The following is an 18927-nucleotide window of genomic DNA, read 5'->3' as shown; positions in this document are numbered from 1 at the left end:
AGTTCCTTAATATTGAACTTGGCCAGTCCTTAGCCCTTGGTGATGTTTCTGTATGGATTAATTGCATACTTTAGCGGAAGTCAGCCATCATCAGTTTCACAGAATTGGTCCCCTTTTCTTTATAATTAGAATTTGGTTTTTAATTTTAAAATTTCATGCAATATTTTTCATTCTATATATTGTATTATAATATTTTCAATATTTGTTATTGCGGCTATTTAGAATGTCTCTACTATGGGTTTTTGTAGGAAAATGTGTTTGTGTTAGACTCTACTTAGAAATTAATGGCCCATTTAATAGTTAATGATTGTACTCTAAAAATATCATTAAAATCATATTAATCACAAGTAACTTGGTAGTTTAACAGGTCAAGGTAGAAATTCAGTTTCTTAATGATTTATAATTTGTATGATGTTTTCATTACTGATGAAATATAGCATACTTTCATAGAAAATGTATGACTAGAGAAAGTACCTTAGTGGTTTTAATGTTTAAAAATATGTTTTTTCACTATAGATCCAACATTTAGTTTAATGTTTGATGGCTGCTTTGAAGAAATTAATTTTAATACTCCTTCACTGGTAAGCTTTGAATTTTGATGATCATAAATTATTTATCACAATTACCTAACAGGTAATTTATTATAATATGTATCTATATTTTAACTATTTAAGGGGTACATTAACATTTTTGAGTTTTAAGTGAAAAGAGAAAATGAAGTCACTCAGTCGTGTCCGACTGTTTGCAACCTCGTGGACTGTAGCCTATCAAGCTCCTCCATCCATAGGATTCTCCAGGCAAGAATACTGGAGTGGCTTACCATTTCCCTTTCCAGGGGATCTTCCCGACCCAGGGATTGAACCCGGGTTTCTCCGAGCTACCAGGGAAGCCCATTTTGAGTTTTAGGAGACTTCTGATTTTTTTTTTTTTAACTTAAAAATTTTTTTTTCAAAATTTGAATATTCAAATTTTTACTAGACTCCAGTGTTCTTTAGGTCTTTTTCATAGAAACCAGTGCTTTTTTAAGGTGAAATTTACATACAGTTAAAATTGCACTAAGTATACAAGTTGAAAAATATGAACGGAGATAAACATCCATGTAACCATTATCCAGATCAAAATCACCTCAAAAAGTTCCCCTGGGCCCTTTTTAGTCGACACTCCCCTCTCTACCAGAGATAACCACTATTCTAATGTGTGTTAACTCAGATTAGTTTTGTCTGTTATGAAACTTTATGCTTTAATTTTCAAATTCTTTGTGTTTGCATACATTATAAACTCCTCGATACAATGCTCTGTTTTTTGCTTTAGCTGATCATATATACTTTAAAGAAATTAAGAAGGTAAAAAATCAAGTTTTTGTTTACCTGTGTAATTTTGTATGTTCTTAATTTCGGTATGAAGATCTGAGTTTTTCCTTGGTTTTATTTCTCTTTAGCCTCAAGAACTTCATTAGCAATTCTTATAGAACAAGTCTGCTGGCAGTGGATTATATTAGATTTGTTTCATTTTTTCCTTCACTACATTAAACGTGTCGTTTCACTATGTTTTGATCACCACTGTTTCTGTTATGTCCCAGCAGTTTAAACAGATTTTTAAAATTTATCTTTCTGCCCCATATATAATGTGTCATTTTCTTGTAGATGCCTTCAAGATCCTCTCTTTAACTTTAGTTTTCAGCAGTTTTCTTGTGATATTCCTAGGTATTATTTTTCTTCATATTTATCCTGCTTGTAATTCTTTATTATCTATTATCCTTAATTATATATCATTCTTCCAATTAGGGAACTTTGTAGGCTTATTTTTCCAAATTTATTTTATTTTCATTTTCTCTTTTTTCCATCTGGGGATTTAATTACAAGAAGGTTGGACATTTACATTGACCCCCATGTCACTGAGATGTGCTGTGTCTTCCCCAAGCCACTCCCTCAATTTTTTTTTCTGTTTATACTTCTGATTTGGTGATTTATATTGATTTATCTTTAAGTCTACTGACCTTTTTCTCCTGCCATCTCTGTTTTTCCATGAGGTCCATCCACAGAAATCTTTATTCTAATATTACATTAATTTTTAGTTTTATAAGTTCTTTTTGCTTCCTTCTTATGGATTCTGTTTTTCTGTTGAAATTTCCTATTGTTCATTATAAGCATGTTTTCCTTAAACATAGTTTTACTAGCTGTTTTAAAATTCTTTCTGCCAATTCCGGCTTTGTCATCTTGTGATCAGTCTCTACCTGATTGTCTTGCCTCTGAGGTATTGGTTACTTTTCCTATTTCTTTGTATGTCTAGTAATTTTAGATTTTTATCTTGTACTTTGTGAATGATATATTGTACATTGTGAATGTATATATATATATTCTGGATTCTTTTTGTTCTTCCGAACAAGTATTCTGTTCAGTTCTTTTAGTTTTAGCTGGGCTGCTTTAAGACAGCCTCACACACATGAAGTTCAAGCATCAACCCGTGATTTGCGTTCTTTAGAGTTGGGATTTCTGTTTCTCTACTTTTGTGGACCTCCCCCTCACTTTCTAGTTGCTGTGAGTTTTAGCTACCACTATTACAGCCTGCACTCAGTTAAAAATCAGATTTCAAAGGTGTGGTGGGGATTCACCCAAGGCCATTTCATTTGTCCAAGTGTTGATTTCCCTTCCATTTTCTTCTGCCTTTCGTTATTCTCTTGTTCATTCAGATAATTGGCTTTCTATATTTTCTTAAGTTGATTATAGAACTTATAGTTATTATTGATGGCAAGGTTTGTCTTATAGTAAGTACTCTTTTGTTATTGAAAGGAGAATTCCTGGTCTGGGGGAAGAAGTCCCAGATGTGTGCAAGAATAATACATATTTATAGAATAAAGTCAAAGATACCATAGGGGAAAATGTTTTTAATTGTCTTGTTTATTATAATGTAAAAATGCTAGTAGTCTTGTAATATCTGTGAACTGTGAGTATAATTTTATATGTTTTAGCTTTTCAAGGTAAAAAGCTTTCCATAAACAATAAGAAGAGAATTATATTGTTTTATAAAAAATATAGGAAATTAATTGTACACTAAATAAAATTTAAAAGTAAACTTTGTACATTTACTGCTAACAAATATGTTTAAAAAATTTTTTTTCTATTTCTCATTTACATTTATTCTTTTATGCATGTATTGATATGATTTACTAAGTCTGGTTTTCAAAAGTTATTCAGTAAGTATGTTTCTTCCTGTATAGTATAGTATTCATATTTATCATTTTAATGGCTGTGAATGTTCCATCAGGTTGTACCATTGATCCTAAGGGATTGTCTTAAGGTTTAATAAGATTGCCTTTAGTATTCAGGTTGGAGAATGTCGCATTAAAAGAAAACCAAGATACAGTCTTGCTGTCTCAGACTGTATACAGTTAATAAAAGCATTATATATAGATGCTTTTAATTTGGTAACATATTTCCTCATATTTTTCAATTATTCTCAATAAGAAGATGTTTTAAAATTTTAGCGAAATTTGGCTTTTTGTTAGAGTATTGATGTATTTCTGCTAACTCTGCAGTTGACCATGTTTCTTTCCTCTTTCTCCCTTTCTACCCCTCGCCTCCCCCCGACCCCAGCTAAATGTTGCCAGCTACCTACAGATGATCTGCTTGACTGAAAATTTCAGAACTGATGTAAAGGATTTTGTAACATTGCTAACTGCAAACACTTGTGATATCAGGAAAAGTATCCTTTACTTACAGTTCTGGATTAGAAGTGGAGGTGGATTTTTAGAAGAAAGGCCATTATCTCTTTGTCGTAAGTTGCTTTGTTAGAAAGGAAATTTCTGTTATGGGATTCTATATTAAAATATATGTTGTACCAGAATATTTGAAAATTATAAAAATTTTAAGCATTGGGGTATCGTGTCAATATTAAAATAAACGTATATGCATCAACTTTGTTTCTGAGAGTTTTCTAAGCATTAAATGTGGGTATTTACAATTAAACTGAATCTGGAATAAATGGTTACTTGTACATTTATAAACATATAGTTTCCTATAAATAAATAGAATTATATTATTTAGTAGCTTCCTTTTTTACCTATTAAAAATGTATTAGTGATTTTTCCATATGTAAATTATTTTTAGATGGCTGTATTGTAATTTCCCTGTTAGCTTCTTTAATAGCCTATAATCCTGTCTTTCCTAAGAATTCTGTTATTTCAAAAATGCTTCATTTCTTATCAATCTTCAGTCATTGTTACCTAATTCCAGTCACAGACATTTTCTGGGGACTTTCTCCATGCCAGGTCCTGTGTTTATATGAATAAGACATGGTTCTTTGCCTGAAGAAGTTCATAGTTTGTGGTTTCCATGCTCCATAGTCACAGTTCTATAGTTACAGATCTTGCTCTGGGAAATATACTAACATTTAAATTTTTAAAAGGTGAAGTTCTGTTATATTAATCCCTTGTCAGTTTTTCAGTTAGTTCAGAATTTAATATCTTATTCTTTTAATAACTCAATTTAAGCTGGCAGTTTCACTATTTCTTAGAAGTAAATATGATAAATAAGACATGAAATTGTCATATTGTAAACAAAATAGTTCATAACTATCACCATATTACCGGATATAAAATGCAGTACCAAGAACTTTAACATTATTTATTTTCTTGAAGATCTTAAATGCATTTCATCCTCTCTTAAAAACACACATACATACACACAAATATACATTCAGTGGAAATCAAACAGTAGAGAAATATATAACATGAAAAGTAAAAGAGCTTCCCCGCTTCTTAAAGGTAACTACCGTTAGACCTTTATCTGTGCACATACAAATATTGCTGCCTACTTATTTAGCAGAATTATCAGCACTATGTATAGTTAAAATAATTTGCTTTTCTTTTACTTGACAATTTATTGTCAGTATATAGTCCTGGCCCTTTTTTTCTCAACTGCATGCTATTCTGTAATATAAAAAGGATGTAACATAATTAACCATTACCTACTAGGCAATATTTAAGTCATCTTCAGTTTCTCATTAATGTATGCAGTGATTATCTTAATTTTTCCCAATTTAAAAGGTGAAAAATGAACATCTTAATCTCCATGATCATTGGTGAAATTGTACATCTTTTTATGAGTTTATTAGATACTTGTGTGTCCTTGCACTTTCTTCAGTTGGATTGTTTGTAAGCTTACCCCGCATCCCACCCCCACTTAATTTATGTAGAAATAATGTTTGTATTGTTCTCTTTGTGAATCAGATACACAGATGGAGAATAACAAAATGAGGATTAGGTAGGAAAAAATGCCAAAGGATCTTGGATGTTAAATAATTGCTTGTTACAGTCTGATAAAAATATGGATACTCAGTTTTTCTTTTACTAATTTTCTAGGAGGAAATAGCAGAAATGTACCACTTGTTTGTTCTGAAGATGACCCTGATTCCAAAAATAACCCTAAAAATACAAAAAGGAATCCAACAGACCTTCCCAAATGTGACACTGGTTGTGCTGAGACCTTGTTCGGCCTTAAGAACATTTTTTCCCCATCTGAAGACTTATTTTCATTTTTGAAGGTATTTTCAGTGTCTGGTTTGGAATATTTACGTGCTTTTTCATCTTCCCAATGCTCACTTCTATCGTTTGAATCTAAGGTTAATTGTTATTTACCAATAATTTGTGTAGGCTTCAGATTGCTGATTTTAACACATTGTACCACATTTTAACACATTGTACCACTACGACAAATGGTGCATAGGCATTGCTTTAAATATATATTATAGAATATAGAACTTAGAGATATTTCAGATTAAAAGAAGTTTCAGAACAGTAGTTTTTAAACAAATGAACTGCTAATTATTGAATTAGGGGATATACTGACAATTAGAGAATTTAATTCTTCAATTTAATACTCCAAATTAATTTTTTAGACTCATAATACTGTTTTGATGTATTAAGGAAGTATAAGTTAATAAAATTATGAAGGGTAGAGACTCATTACTTTGAAGATAGATAGGAATGACACTATTCATATGGGTAGAAAAATGTTCAGACTAGGTACTATTATAATATTTCTTTACTTACAATTGTTTTTCAGCACAAAATCAGAACAAAGGAAGAATGGCATAAGCTCATCCACCTTCTTACAGAATTCCAAATGCAGAATGTGGATTTCTTATATAGTAATCTTGAGTTCATCCTACCACTACCTGTTGATATCATTCCAGAAACAGAAAACTCTTCTGTTTCATCAATAAATGTGGACCCCAATGCAGCAACAGAAAACATGAGATGCCTCGCTGGGACACCTTTTGAAAGAGAGAAGCCTTTGAAAAAGTCACCAAAAAAGAAACATAAGAAAAAGATTGTAACTTTAGATGATAGTGACTTATTTGACAGTGAATTGGACATTTCTGGTGAATGTATTAGTCTCTACTCTGCATCTTCAAATTTAGAAGAAAGGAAAGCCAGAGGTAAAGAAAGCAATCCAGAGACAAAGAAACTAAACAAACGTCTGGAGTCAAACGTTGAGTCTATTCCTCGTCCTCCTCCAACACCAGCAGAAAAGAAATGTTCTGTCCTTGTCTCTCACTGTTTAAATTCTCTCACTGAGCTCATGGACAACATGTCCTTCTTAGATGCCCTTCTAATGGATGTACGGGAACAAAGGGAGTTTGGTAAAGATGATTTTGGTTGGACAAATGGAAAGGTTAAAAGTGGACTTTGTGATGAGTTTAGTCTCGAGAGTAGTGATGGATGGACTTCTCAAAGATCTGGAGAAATAAAGGCGGCTGTAGAAGCTCTCAGCTTTACTAAATGTTCTTCTGCTATTTCAAAAGCATTGGAAACTTCTCTGAATTCTTGCAAGAAATTAGGAAGAGATCCCACAAAAGAGCTTACTTTTTATATTTCTCAAAGACGCAACAATGTGTGCTTCAGTCAGTCTGCAGCTAATTTAGAGTAAGTCTTCTGTTTACTTTTATTTTTCAATAATGGTAAAAAAGGGGAAGTTCCAGGTTTCTTTCTCTTACTAATTTTGAAATGCTGGGATTTATTGACCAGGTAAGCCCATAATATTGTAGCTTGTAAGGAGACAGTTAAGGAGACCGGCCTGATTTCTGAGAAGACAAATAATGAGATATTGGGGGCAGGGGGAGTAGATTTGGAAGACTCTTGGATCACAGGGAAGGGGTCTGGATTTGCTGTGTAGCCAGCAGGTGGCCAAGAAAGTCTTTTCAGTACGGAAGTGACTGATGTGTTGAAAATGGTACAGGAGGTTCATCTGGAATACAGTTAATCTAGTCTAGACTAGGAAATGGCAACCCACTCCAGTATTCTTGCCTGGAGAATCCCATGGACAGAGGAACCTTGTGGGCTACAGTCCATGGGGTCGCAAGAGTCGGACACTACTGAGTGACTTTCACTTCACTAGACTAGAATCAAGGTGGAGTAGAGACCAGAAGCTGGTTGTGTTTGAGACTGTTGCATTTTTATTGGACATTAAAAATCAAAATGTAATGCATTACTTTTAATTTATAGCAGTGCTTGGCAGAGGGTAGCAGTCATCAAAAGTGTATTTTCCAGCCGATCTCTTCTGAACCTGGGTAATAGACAAGCCAGTATAATTGAATACTTGCCAACTCTTCGAAACATCTGTAGGACTGAGAAGCTAAAGGAACAAGGAAAAAGTAAAAGAAGGTAAAGTTTCTTACAAAAAGAACATTTGACATAGCTGTTTACAGATTGATAAATATTCTTATCTGATGGAAATATTAATATTTAAATTGTATTTTTCCTTGTAATTTTGACAGATTCCTACACTATCTTGAAGGAATTCATCTTAACATTTCAAAAGAGACTATGAACACTTTGGCAGCTGACTTCCCTTAATATTCTACATTACCAATGCCTTCTACGGAGTCTCATGTGGCTCTCAAGATAAATTTTTATATTGATGTTCATGGAAGTGTTTATTTCTCTTAATGTACATTTAAAACAGACTATTTGTATATTTTTATTAGTGTGTAAATATTTAAAATGAAAAAATTGGAGTTAAAAATTATATTTATAATTATGGTAGTATTTTTTTTTTCTGTATGTTTTTGTATTACCTGATTTAGCTCTGTTGGAATATGTGTGTGGGCTGTTTCTAGAAGGTAGAGTTCCCTAAATATTCCTAAAGGTGCTTCAATGCCAAACTAATCTACACCTTCTCCCTTTCTAGTGATCCTCAATCCACCTCTCTCCAACCAAAGGTCAGCGCCCTGTCAAATTGTGAATGTGAATCACCCAGGTGATGATCTTTTTTAAAAATAAGTTTAGGGACTTCCCTGGTGGCCCAGTGGCTAAGCCGCTGAGCTCCCAATGCAGGGGGCAGGGTTCGACCCCTGGTCAGGGAACTAGAGCCCACATGTTGCAACTAAGACTCCATGCAGCCAAATAAACATCTTTAAAAAAATAAATAAATTACACAATCCAGAATATGAAATAGCATGGACAATAGTAACAAAACTTCCAAGGAAAGAAATTATGTATCATTTTTCAAAAAGTAAGTTTTTCCTGATAAATTTATTTTTAATGTGCTGTCCAGGATGTTTCCATGTGAATCACTGAATACTGAGAAGGTGAAATCAAGATTATGAATTATAGTTTTCATAAATCTTTTTTTAGCAATAGTACAAATGTGATATCTTGTATATTTTGATAACTCAAATAATTTGTCTTGTACATTTTTCTTGTATTTTTATATCATTGATGTTTTATTTCATAAAGATATTAATATAAATATTCTGGGTAAACTTCTGTTCATTCAAACTGTAACAAAGGATTCTACTCTAGGATTTCTACATGATAGCCATTTCCACTTAAGGTTATATTTTTGGAGAAAGTATTTTTAATTACAAGATTTTAAAATATACAACATTTCACGTAAAATCATTTTTACAATCAGATAATCAGGTGTATCTGAAAATAGTTTCCTATTTCAAGTGTTTATATATTAGCTTAATATTCAGTTACATTATCTGGAGAATTATGTTTTCACTCCAAAAGGTAAGGATCTTAATTTTCTACAGTTGAAAAACATAGACATATACCTGTGTACAAAATGTTTTTACCTCTTAAAATATTTGTTCAATATATCTTTTCTTGTATTGCTAGTACATTGATTAAATTAAAGGCTAAACGTAAGACTATGCAATATTTAAATGGGAGTTCCAGATGAAATCATCTGGGTAGTATGGATACCAAAAATCAAGAAATCAAAGAATCATTTTCCTCCCTAGTATGGACACAGGTAATAGCTTTTTCTTTTTTCAGGTTTAGCATATTTTGAGGAAATACTTTCTCAGTTCTTAAAGGCGATAAATACCTGTAAGACTTAAGATTTACTTTTGTGACGAAAGTTACCACATGTTGATGACTTTTCAGTACTTAGCGTCTTATCCTTTAAATGTCTAACTTGAACACATGTTCACCACAGCTATTTTCAGAAGTATGTGAGAAGTAGAATGCCACCCACCTGGCCTGACCAACTGAATGGCTGGTGAAGCTGTTTACCAGAGTACCACACAGTGGCAAACGAGGTGGTCTGGAGGAAGAATGGTTTCAGACCTGTACTTGGAGGTATCTGCAACAGTTCTCACATTCTTATCAGCTCACCACCAGGCAATGGCACCCCACTCCAGTACTCTTGCCTGGAAAATCCCATGGGCGGAGGAGCCTGGTGGGCTGCAGTCCATGGGGTCGCTAAGAGTCGGACACGACTGAGCAACTTCACTTTCACTTTTCACTTTCATGCATTGGAGAAGGAAATGGCAACCCCCTCCAGTGTTCTTGCCTGGAGAATCCCAGGGATGGGGGAGCCTGGTGGGCTGCCATCTGTGGGGTCGCACAGAGTCGGACATGACTGAAGCGACTTAGCAGCAGCAGCAACAGTTCTCAGGTGGAGACGCTTCTGAATACAGTCACACAGGTAGAGATTGACAGTGCATGGCCACAAGTCTGGAGTGCACTGCAAAGTGCCTAGGGAGTTGGAGGCGCTGGAAGGGAGGACGTTCATGTATGTTACAGATATCTGATTATTTGGATTTTTTTTCAACAAGTATACTTCACTTTTAAAGGAAAGAAAAGACTTAATCCTTTGACATCAGGGTGACTTGGGTTCAGTATAAGTGAGATATAAGGAGGGCCTGAGCTTAAGCAAAATGGAGAGATGGGGGAAAAAATTTAAGTGCTACTTTTCTGAGAAGATGGTCTATTGAGTAAAGTATTTAAAAGTTAAAAAATGAGCCTGCACAAAATTCTGTAAAGCAATTACCCTTCAATTTAAAAAGTTTTAAAAATGAGCCTATTGGGCTTCCCCGATGGTCCAGTGGTTAAGACTCCATGCTTCCACCATAAGGGGCACAGGTTTGACACCAGGTCAGGGGTCAAATCGGAGAAGGCGATGGCACCCCACTCCAGTACTCTTGCCTGGAAAATCCCATGGATGGAGGAGCCTGGTGGGCTGCAGTCCATGGGGTCGCGAAGAGTCGGACACGACTGAGCGACTTCCCTTTCACTTTTCACTTTCATGCACTGGAGAAGGAAATGGTAACCCACTCCAGTGTTCTTGCCTGGAGAATCGCAGGGATGGGGGAGCCTGGTGGGCTGCCGTCTATGGGGTCACACAGAGTCGGACACGACTGAAGTGACTTAGCAGCAGCAGCAGGGGTCAAATATCTCACAGGCCACATAGTACAGCAACGAAAAAGAGCCTGTTAAACAAAACTTGCTTGTTTGGTGCTTAATAGATTGAGCTCATGAAGAGTGCCTTCTGAAGCCATCAAACCACATTGTACTCAGAGCAAGAGGAGGACTCCACAAGTTGTGTTGTTGATTATATTTAGCTTTATTCCCATGATGAGCACCATCCAGAAAATTCATTAGTCCTCACTTTAACAATATAATAATGCAGATCTTTTAGTGTAGATGGCACTTACCTTTCAAGGAAGATAACTTTGTTCCCCGTTTTGGATGTTTAAGGAACATCATGTTTTTTAACACTTAAACCTGAAAGGCACAGGATCTCATATTTATTGATTTAGCCTTGGTTTATTATTATATAAACCATTCAAGAGCCAAAACTCTGACTTTAAACATCTAAATCCATTCAAACTTGTGCTTTCTTCTCCGTTAACATGGATGTTCAAAACAGTTGCTTTTACAACTTAGGAGCTAATAAATATAAATTCATAGAATATTAACAGCATGTAACATATTAACCTCAGAATTTTAAGATTCAGTATTAAAAACAGCCAGTTCATAGAAGGCAATAGCTTGTAATAATGAATCATATAACTCCTCCACTCTGTTGTGTTCAGTAGATGAAAACATCTGTCTGTAGCGGACTATCTTCTCTGGGGGGAAGAATACCCGAGGCTCATCTTTCAGTACAGACTCTGAGAGGAGCTGCTTCACCACCTCTTTCCCACTAGTCCGTGTGTCCCCAATCATCAGCTCAAAATGCTTCCCCACTGCATTCCGATTCATGCTCAGCACCTGGTGATGACCATCCTGGGCAAACGTCACATTCAGTAAGGCGTACAGCATGGCTTCTGTCATATGAAAATGCAACAGCACAGGAAAGAGAGACGGGTTCTGGAATGAAGGTCCTGTTTTTTCCAGAACATAGAAGTCAGCTTTAGGCATCTTTGAAATGATTGAAGAAATCTTTGGGAGGAGAAAAAGGTAAAATGAGTGAACAGGGCAACTAGGCCTGTGCATTCTAGAGACCACGCTCGGCAACGGGAAGCCGCCGTAACGAGAAGCCTGAGCGTGCCAACTAGAGAGCAGCCGCTGCTCGCGGGAACTAGAGGAAGCCCATATGCAGCAATGGAGACCCAGTGCAGCCAAAAGTTAAGAAAGAATTCGCTTAGTTTTATTGTTTAGGCCTCCATCTCTGTCCCACTTCTGTTTGTTAAATATATAACTTCCATTATATTGCCGCTGACAATTTTGAAGTAACTGAAAAAGACTTTTATGGAGGAGTAAGGATAGCTAAGTTCTTCTGATCATGGTTCTAGCAGGAACAAGCTGAGCTAAAACAAGCCAGTTAATCATCCTAATTACTACTTTCTTCATCTGTGCAATGGGCTTCATAATCCCTAAGATCTAGATTGCCTTTAAATCTGGACAAAATTATCTTATTTACCTTTTAAAAAATTATAGGGTAGCATATAGGCTTGGAATGATTAGCCTAGACTCAATCACCTCTGCCACTGACTAATCACATCAGATGACTGATTGAAACAGTTTTTACAGATACAATCAGGATGATCATTACTGCCCATCTCACCAGATTCTGAAGACTCAGATGAGACAAAGTGTATGAAGAACAAGCTTTATAAATATGGGGCAGAAGTTTCTTAACATTGAGAACAGTATACTTTACCACTGATTTTCTCAGGATTGACCTTTGATTCATAAGGCACTTCTTGAAATAAATTATTCAGTTTTTAAAAAGGTCATAAGTGGGGACTCCCCTAGGGGTCCAGTGGTTAAGAATCCGCCTGCCTGTGCAAGGGACATGGGTTTGATCCCTGGTCCTGGTAGGTCCCACATGCCGTGGAGCAACTAAGCCTGTGGGCCACAACTATGGAAACTCGAGTACCTGGACCCTGAGCTCCGCAACAGAAGCCACTGCAATGAGAGGCCCACCCACCGCATCTAGAGAAAGACTGCACGCGGCAGTGAAGACCCAGCACAGCCAAAAATAAATTTCTTTAAGTTAAAAAAACATAAGTGATGGAAAACACAATAGGAACAGGTGAATAGTAAGTACCCAAAGAAAATCCATCCTTACTATTTCATCCCTTTTAGGACTAAAAGATGAGGAGCTCCAGCAGGTCAGGATTTGGAGGTGCAACTGCCTTACCTCTTCTAAATAGACAGATGATAGGTATGATCCTTTCATCAATTGGCAATATTCGGTTTGCTGCCAGTCCAGCACTGCCAATTTACGATCGAGGTGAGCCCAGGCAAGTCTTCGAGTACCAGAAACAATGGATACTATACTATTAACTGCCTGAAACAAAAAAGCCTGGTTTAATTATAAGTGTGAACATTTTAACAGACACAAGATTTAAGATACAAACTCAGAAATCCAAATTAGTTTATGTGATAGAAATAATATGTACAGTTTATGAACTAAGAATTATTAAAGTAGTTATTATTAAAAAGTAACCAGCAGTAGTCAGTTTATAGGCAGAACTTTTACTTGTTCTCAGCACCTAGCTCAAAGCAGGTGTTCAGATATTCAGATGTTGCTGGGGAATGTGCTAGATACTGGGAAACAAGGGACATGACCCTACATTATAAGAAACACCACCATACAAGTTACACTGTAGAGAGGAGAAATGGTCAGGAAGACTTACTGGAGGACTAGGAGACAGTAATATGGTAAACGGGAAGTTATTTCACCCAGATGTCTGCAGATATAGGCTGACACCTCTCAAGACAGTGGCATAAAGAATGCAAGTGGCGAAAGGGCAGAGGGGTGGGCAGATTTCTGCAGAAAGTAACTTCCTTCATCCTGAGAGCTACTGGGAGCCACCAAAGCACACAACATTCAGGTGTAACAGTTAACATTTCAGAAGGAACACGGACAGCTGTGTATAAGTGGATGGGCGATGGCTAGACTAGGGAGAAAGATCTGTATCAGGTACCTGTTACACCGCAAAGCTTTAAGAAGCTTAGTCACAGTGAGAAGCACAAACAGATTAAAAGCAATAGGAGTATAACTGATATGTGGAATAAAGGAAGAAACAAAAACAGGTAACTCAACATTCCTTCTACATAAGTCCTGCACAGACCTACCTCTCTACATCAATTATCCTTCCTAAAATGCCTTCCTCTTCCAATAGCCTAGCTCTCTCTCCAGGATCCAGGCTGAGTTCTAGTAAACATTCCCCAACACACAGTTCTCTCCACTAAGCTGCCAATTTACTGCCTGCACATCTCATGTCTTTGAGAATAACTCTAAATAGATTATGTGTGTATCCCTGGGTCCACAGGACTAAACTATAATTGCCAGAAGAATCCTGTCTTGGTGCCCAGAATAGTACTTTGTAGGTTGTCAAATATTTAGACAGTAAAAGAGACATTAAGAAAAAGAGTGTACCTTAACTCTCTCTCTTCCTATTTCTGGTTTGATGAGCTTTCTCAAGATCCGACTTTCCTGTAGCGTCTTTTTTTTCCCTTCAGTCTCTGGATTAAGAATGGAGTTACAAACTTGAATGGTGATTTTATAGTGGAACAAGGGCACATTCATTAAACTCTCCAAATTCTGAAATGGTCCAAACTTTTTTCTGTGTTCTACAATATTGAGGGACTTTTTTCCACGAAGCAGTTTGAAAGCTTCAAGTTCTTTATTAGATGCTGTATTCAACACATGCAAGATGGAAGCCTGCTGTTCTGAAGAAAAGAGCTTGCCAAATGTCTTTCCAGACTCCTTTGCAGTCTCATCAGAAAAATCAACATGGGGAATGATTTTCTCTGGTGCAGTGGATTCTTTCCGACAGCAGGAATTATATAGGGTCTGGAATAAGGAGGACCCTAATGGAAGTGGAAAACATCTCCATCTCCCTAAAAGAAAATTTTAGCAAAATTTAAGTTAGACGTTAGTTCCTTTTAGTGTTGTGGCCTAACCAGGGCGATTGCAAAGTGATACGGACTTTCCCATCATTTAAGAACTATCCATAAGAGATATAGTCTGACTTTTGTGGGTAACAAACTTAAATTTTACTACATATAAATCTTACGTCCAACAAGAAGCATGTATTTAAAACGATTATTTCCAACTTTTTAACTTTTTTAAAAATTTTAACCTTAGAGAAATATTTTTGCAATTAGCTGATATTTTAAACAATATTTGTCTTCACTAGTTTCTTTCTCATCCAGTGGAACCAAATAAAACTAAATTTTAGAGAATTCCCTGACGCTGGAGTGGTTGGCGCTGTCACTGCCAGAGCGGGGGATTCAATCGCCAGGGGGGGAACTAAGATCCCGAAAGCTGCACAGAGCGGATAAAATAAAACTAAATTTTACCCGTTTACAAGAAATGTTTTAGCTGAGTGGTAAATTTAAGAGCGGTTTTTATTTTCTTTTGTACGCTTTTCACGATTTCTACCATAAGTCTACAAAGAAGAAAACCCATACAAAGAGCAACTCTGTAAAACCAGGGGAAAGTTTTACATTGCGGCCACAGGACAATAACTCATCCAGAAGTAAGCAAGCAGCTGTCAGACACTGAACCTTCTGCCCTCTGCCCTCTGCCCTCAGCTCCGAGGAGTCGCTCGTGGACCCTTAACCCAGGGAAAGGAATCCCAATACCTCAGAGGCGACCAGAACCGCCCAGTCTCCCCGGCAGGGTCTCCAAGAGGGAGACCTGGACACGGGACCTGAGAGGGTAAATACGCCAGGCACTAAAAGCACACGGCAGATTCATCCAGTATTTCAGGCACCCTACCTCCCGCCAAGAGGAGACTAGGGACGTTCATCCTCCACGCTAAAGCTCTAGGTTCCCACGGGCCAGTCTTCCCCCACGGACTTCCGGTTTCTGCGTGCTTCTCCCAAAAGCGCCCGGCTTCTCAAAGGTTCCGGCGGAAGCGCCGTTCCGGCCCGCCACTAGGGGCTTCCAGCCGGGCTGTGGGCAGTCGCTTCGTAGAGCCTCGACGCAGACTCCGTCGGCGTAGTAGTGCCGGGATCCGGAGCTCCCAGCTGCGCCGTAGGTTCGTTCCTCTCCATCCGGAAAACGGCCTCGCCCACTGTGGCCCCTGAAAGCTGCAGAGCCGAATGTCTGGGAAGAGAACGTCTGGGCGGGTTTTAGCTTGTAGTTGGCAAGATCCTTCCTTTGGGGAGCCTCCCTGGGCTTGGATCCAGGCATCTAGATTGGTGAACTCCTGTCTGGGGCGCAAGGAGGAGAGTCTGGCGGGGGAACGTAGGCAGGAACATACATAACCAATACCCCAGGTAGAATGGACTAACTGGGACAGCTGCAAGGTGGTGTTTCAGGAGCCCAGCAAGCTGAAGACAAGCTCCAGGAAGGGAGCCTGAGGAGGAAGTGGCTTTAGCGCTGGGCCTCAAAAGTATACCCTGTGGAAGGGATGGATGCAGATCAGGCTGGCGCCAAAAATGGTTGGTCCTGTCTGGAAACCACCTCGACTTTGTAGAGTCAGACTTGTGTGTTTCTGAAAAACTGACCATACGTTTAAGTGTGAGGCTGGATTAGAGGTAACAAAGTGTATCTGGAAGCTGGTGTATCCTCAAGGCATAGGCAACCGTCAGGAACTGAACCCGGGCAGTTGCGTGATCGGGTAATGCTGGATGGCTGTTCCTTGCTTTTTGTACACTCACTGCTCGAACAGTCCCCGCTTCACCTACACCACCCTCACATGACTGATCATCCCTCCTAGTCATAGAACCTAATGAGTAAACGCCTATGTACTTGCCCCCAGCCCCAGCTAGTGATTTTCCTAATCTATAGCTCAAAACATCTCTACTAGGATAATTTATCAAAGGGGTGGTGAGGGGCATCCTCCTTCCCTGGTTTCCGGGCAACCTGGGGTCATTTCCCCCACACCCAGTGAAGACAGGTTGCCTTGTCCTGCCTGCCACCGTGCAGTGCCTCTTCAGAACCCTTTTGCTTCAGACCCTTATCCACGAAACCACTGATGCCTCTTTGCTGACTCTGGGCCCTTTCACGAAAGATATGTGTATCATACCATCATCATATCATATCAGTTGTATCTGACTCTTTGCAACCTCATGGACTGTTTGCAACCCACCAGGCTCCTCTGTCGATGGAATTTTCCAGAAAAGAAGACTGGAGTGGGTTGCCATGCCCTTTTCCAGGTGATCTTCCCCACCCAGGGATCATCCCCACACCTCTTGCGTCTCCTGCCTTGGCAGGCAGATTCTTTACCACTAGAGCCACCTAGGAAGCCCATTTCATGAAAGATGGAAAGCCTTGAATTTTGTGATGAACAGGGAAATCAGGAGCATGGTGACTTTGGGAGGGAAAAGTGGTGGGTTTGTGTTTTTATGAGGCAGCAGAGTCTGTGTAGATACTGTCCAAGAGGTGGTGGAGATGTAGCCAGTTGTAGGTACTCATGAGAATTCTAATATTCTTGCCAATTTCTGGGGCACTTATGAATCCAACAGAAAATAAAGCCAGCTTTTTGTGCAAAATTCTCCAAATCAATGGGAAATAATTTCCTTTTTACTCTGAGGCTTATTCGACTTAAGTGAAAGTGAAAGTCACTCAATCCTGTCTAACTCCTTGTAACCCCATGGGCTATACAGTCCATGGAATTATTCAGGCCAGAATACCCGAGTGGGTAGCTGTTCCTTTCTCCAGGGGATCTTCCCAACCCAGGGATCAAACCCAGGTCTCCCACATTGCAGGCGGAGATTCTCTACCAGCTGAGCTACCAGGGAAGCCCTAATTCCACTTAATGAAATGTTAATGAGTTGAAATGTATCTCTCAAAAAGAGACATTTATCAAAAAAAAAAAAAGAGACATTAAAGTCTTACCCTCAGTACATTAGATCGTGACCTTATTTGGAAAGATAGTCATTGCAAACACAATCAGTGAAGATTAAAATGAGGTCACACTACAGTACATGGGGTCAGCTCATCCAATATGGCTGCTGTCCTTATAAGAAGATGCCTGTGAAAATGGAGGTGGAGTTTAGGATGACACGTCAACAAGCCAAGGCCAAGGATCACCAGGCATGGTACAGATTCACAAACAGAACGAATCCACTCCGCTTGCATCTTGATTTCAAGCTTCTGGCCTCCAGAATTAAATGCTTCAAGTGCATTTCTGTTGCTTTAAGCCACCCAGTTTGTGGTGATTTGTTTAGCAGCCCTAGGAACCCTGGCGATTGATGCTTTCTGAAATGATGTGGTTCCCTGGTAAGATGCAACAAATGACTTTTTACCTGTGCAGCTTTATAGACAGTTTCTCATCCTCTCTGAACCTCAGCTTCCTCATTTGTGAAATGGAGATCATGGTACCCACCTCATACTGCCAAGAAATCCTGCTACAAGGATTTCTCCTTAGAAACAGGATGCAGAGAGTCTGGCATAGAATAAGTGTTCAATGAATGTTACATCCTCTATTAAAGCACTACCTCTTCTTTGGAGCTAATTATTAATAACCTTGAGGGGAAATGCCATCATTTCTCAGAGCATTCATTCAGAATTATGTTGACCAGTCTGGAAGTAGTAAGAGGCAACCACTAGGTATGACTTACTGTAAATCAGAATCAGTGGGTTCAAAATGAAAGACATCATCTTCCCCAAAAACCAGCTCCTCACTTCCCTGTTTTTGTTGCTCAGATGCAGATGGCCCTGGCTCCTCTCACTCCTATTTCTAGCCCATTTTACCCAGTTTCTATATTTTCAAAACTTTTTTTGACCATGACTCAGGAGATGTTGATGTACATGTGAAACAAAAGCTTTATTTAAAAATACTTGTACCAAGAAGGACCTATTGTATAGCACAGGGAACTATACTCAATATTTTATAACAACCTATAATGGAAAATAATCTGAAAATGAACTTTATATATACGAACATTAAGAACAGTATTATATATTATTACATGTTTATGCACATAACATTATATATATATATATAGCTGAATCACTTTGCTGTATACCTGAAGCTAACACAATACTGTACATCAACTATACTTCAATAAAAAGAGAGAGAAAGGGACTTCCCTTGTGATCCAGCAGTCAAGACTCCGCACTTCCAATGCAGAAAGCACAGGTTCAATCCCTGATCAGGGAATGAAGATCCCAGATACTTTGTGGTGTGGTCAAAAATAAAATATTGATTAAAAAAAGAGGAAAAATATTCATGTTCTTATGTAGGATGAACTTTGACATTTTCTATTTCAATTTGTGTGTG

General features: G+C 38.0%; 2 protein-coding genes across 3 annotated transcripts in view; one reads left to right on the top strand and one right to left on the bottom strand.

Annotated features, from left to right (window-relative positions):
• The window catches only part of ATAD5 (ATPase family, AAA domain containing 5), a 35204-nt gene extending 25735 nt beyond the window's left edge, over window positions 1-9469 (top strand). Inside the window, exons 18-23 of one of the 2 annotated variants that reach the window (XM_018064262.1) lie at window positions 517-581; window positions 3594-3774; window positions 5360-5541; window positions 6063-6925; window positions 7508-7663; window positions 7777-9469. In XM_018064262.1, coding sequence (XP_017919751.1) covers window positions 517-581; window positions 3594-3774; window positions 5360-5541; window positions 6063-6925; window positions 7508-7663; window positions 7777-7855 — 1526 coding nt within the window. In that variant the 3' untranslated portion in view covers window positions 7856-9469. Of the gene's footprint in view, window positions 1-516; window positions 582-3593; window positions 3775-5359; window positions 5542-6062; window positions 6926-7504; window positions 7664-7776 lie in introns of both variants that reach the window. The other variant, XM_013971957.2, reaches the window with a different exon arrangement.
• TEFM (transcription elongation factor, mitochondrial) lies at window positions 10833-15582 on the bottom strand. Its single transcript, XM_005693230.2, has 4 exons — window positions 15474-15582; window positions 14127-14590; window positions 12882-13031; window positions 10833-11677 (listed from the first exon to the last, which is right to left on the bottom strand). The coding sequence occupies exons 1-4, from the start codon at window positions 15502-15504 to the stop codon at window positions 11240-11242; spliced, it is 1083 nt and encodes a 360-aa protein (XP_005693287.1). The 5' UTR covers window positions 15505-15582; the 3' UTR covers window positions 10833-11239.

This window comes from Capra hircus, chromosome 19, assembly GCF_001704415.2.
Source record: "Capra hircus breed San Clemente chromosome 19, ASM170441v1, whole genome shotgun sequence".
In the NCBI taxonomy this organism is placed as follows: Eukaryota; Metazoa; Chordata; class Mammalia; order Artiodactyla; family Bovidae; genus Capra; species Capra hircus.
The sequence above is the reverse complement of the archived record's forward strand: the minus strand, read 5'-3'. Positions and strand labels throughout refer to the sequence as shown.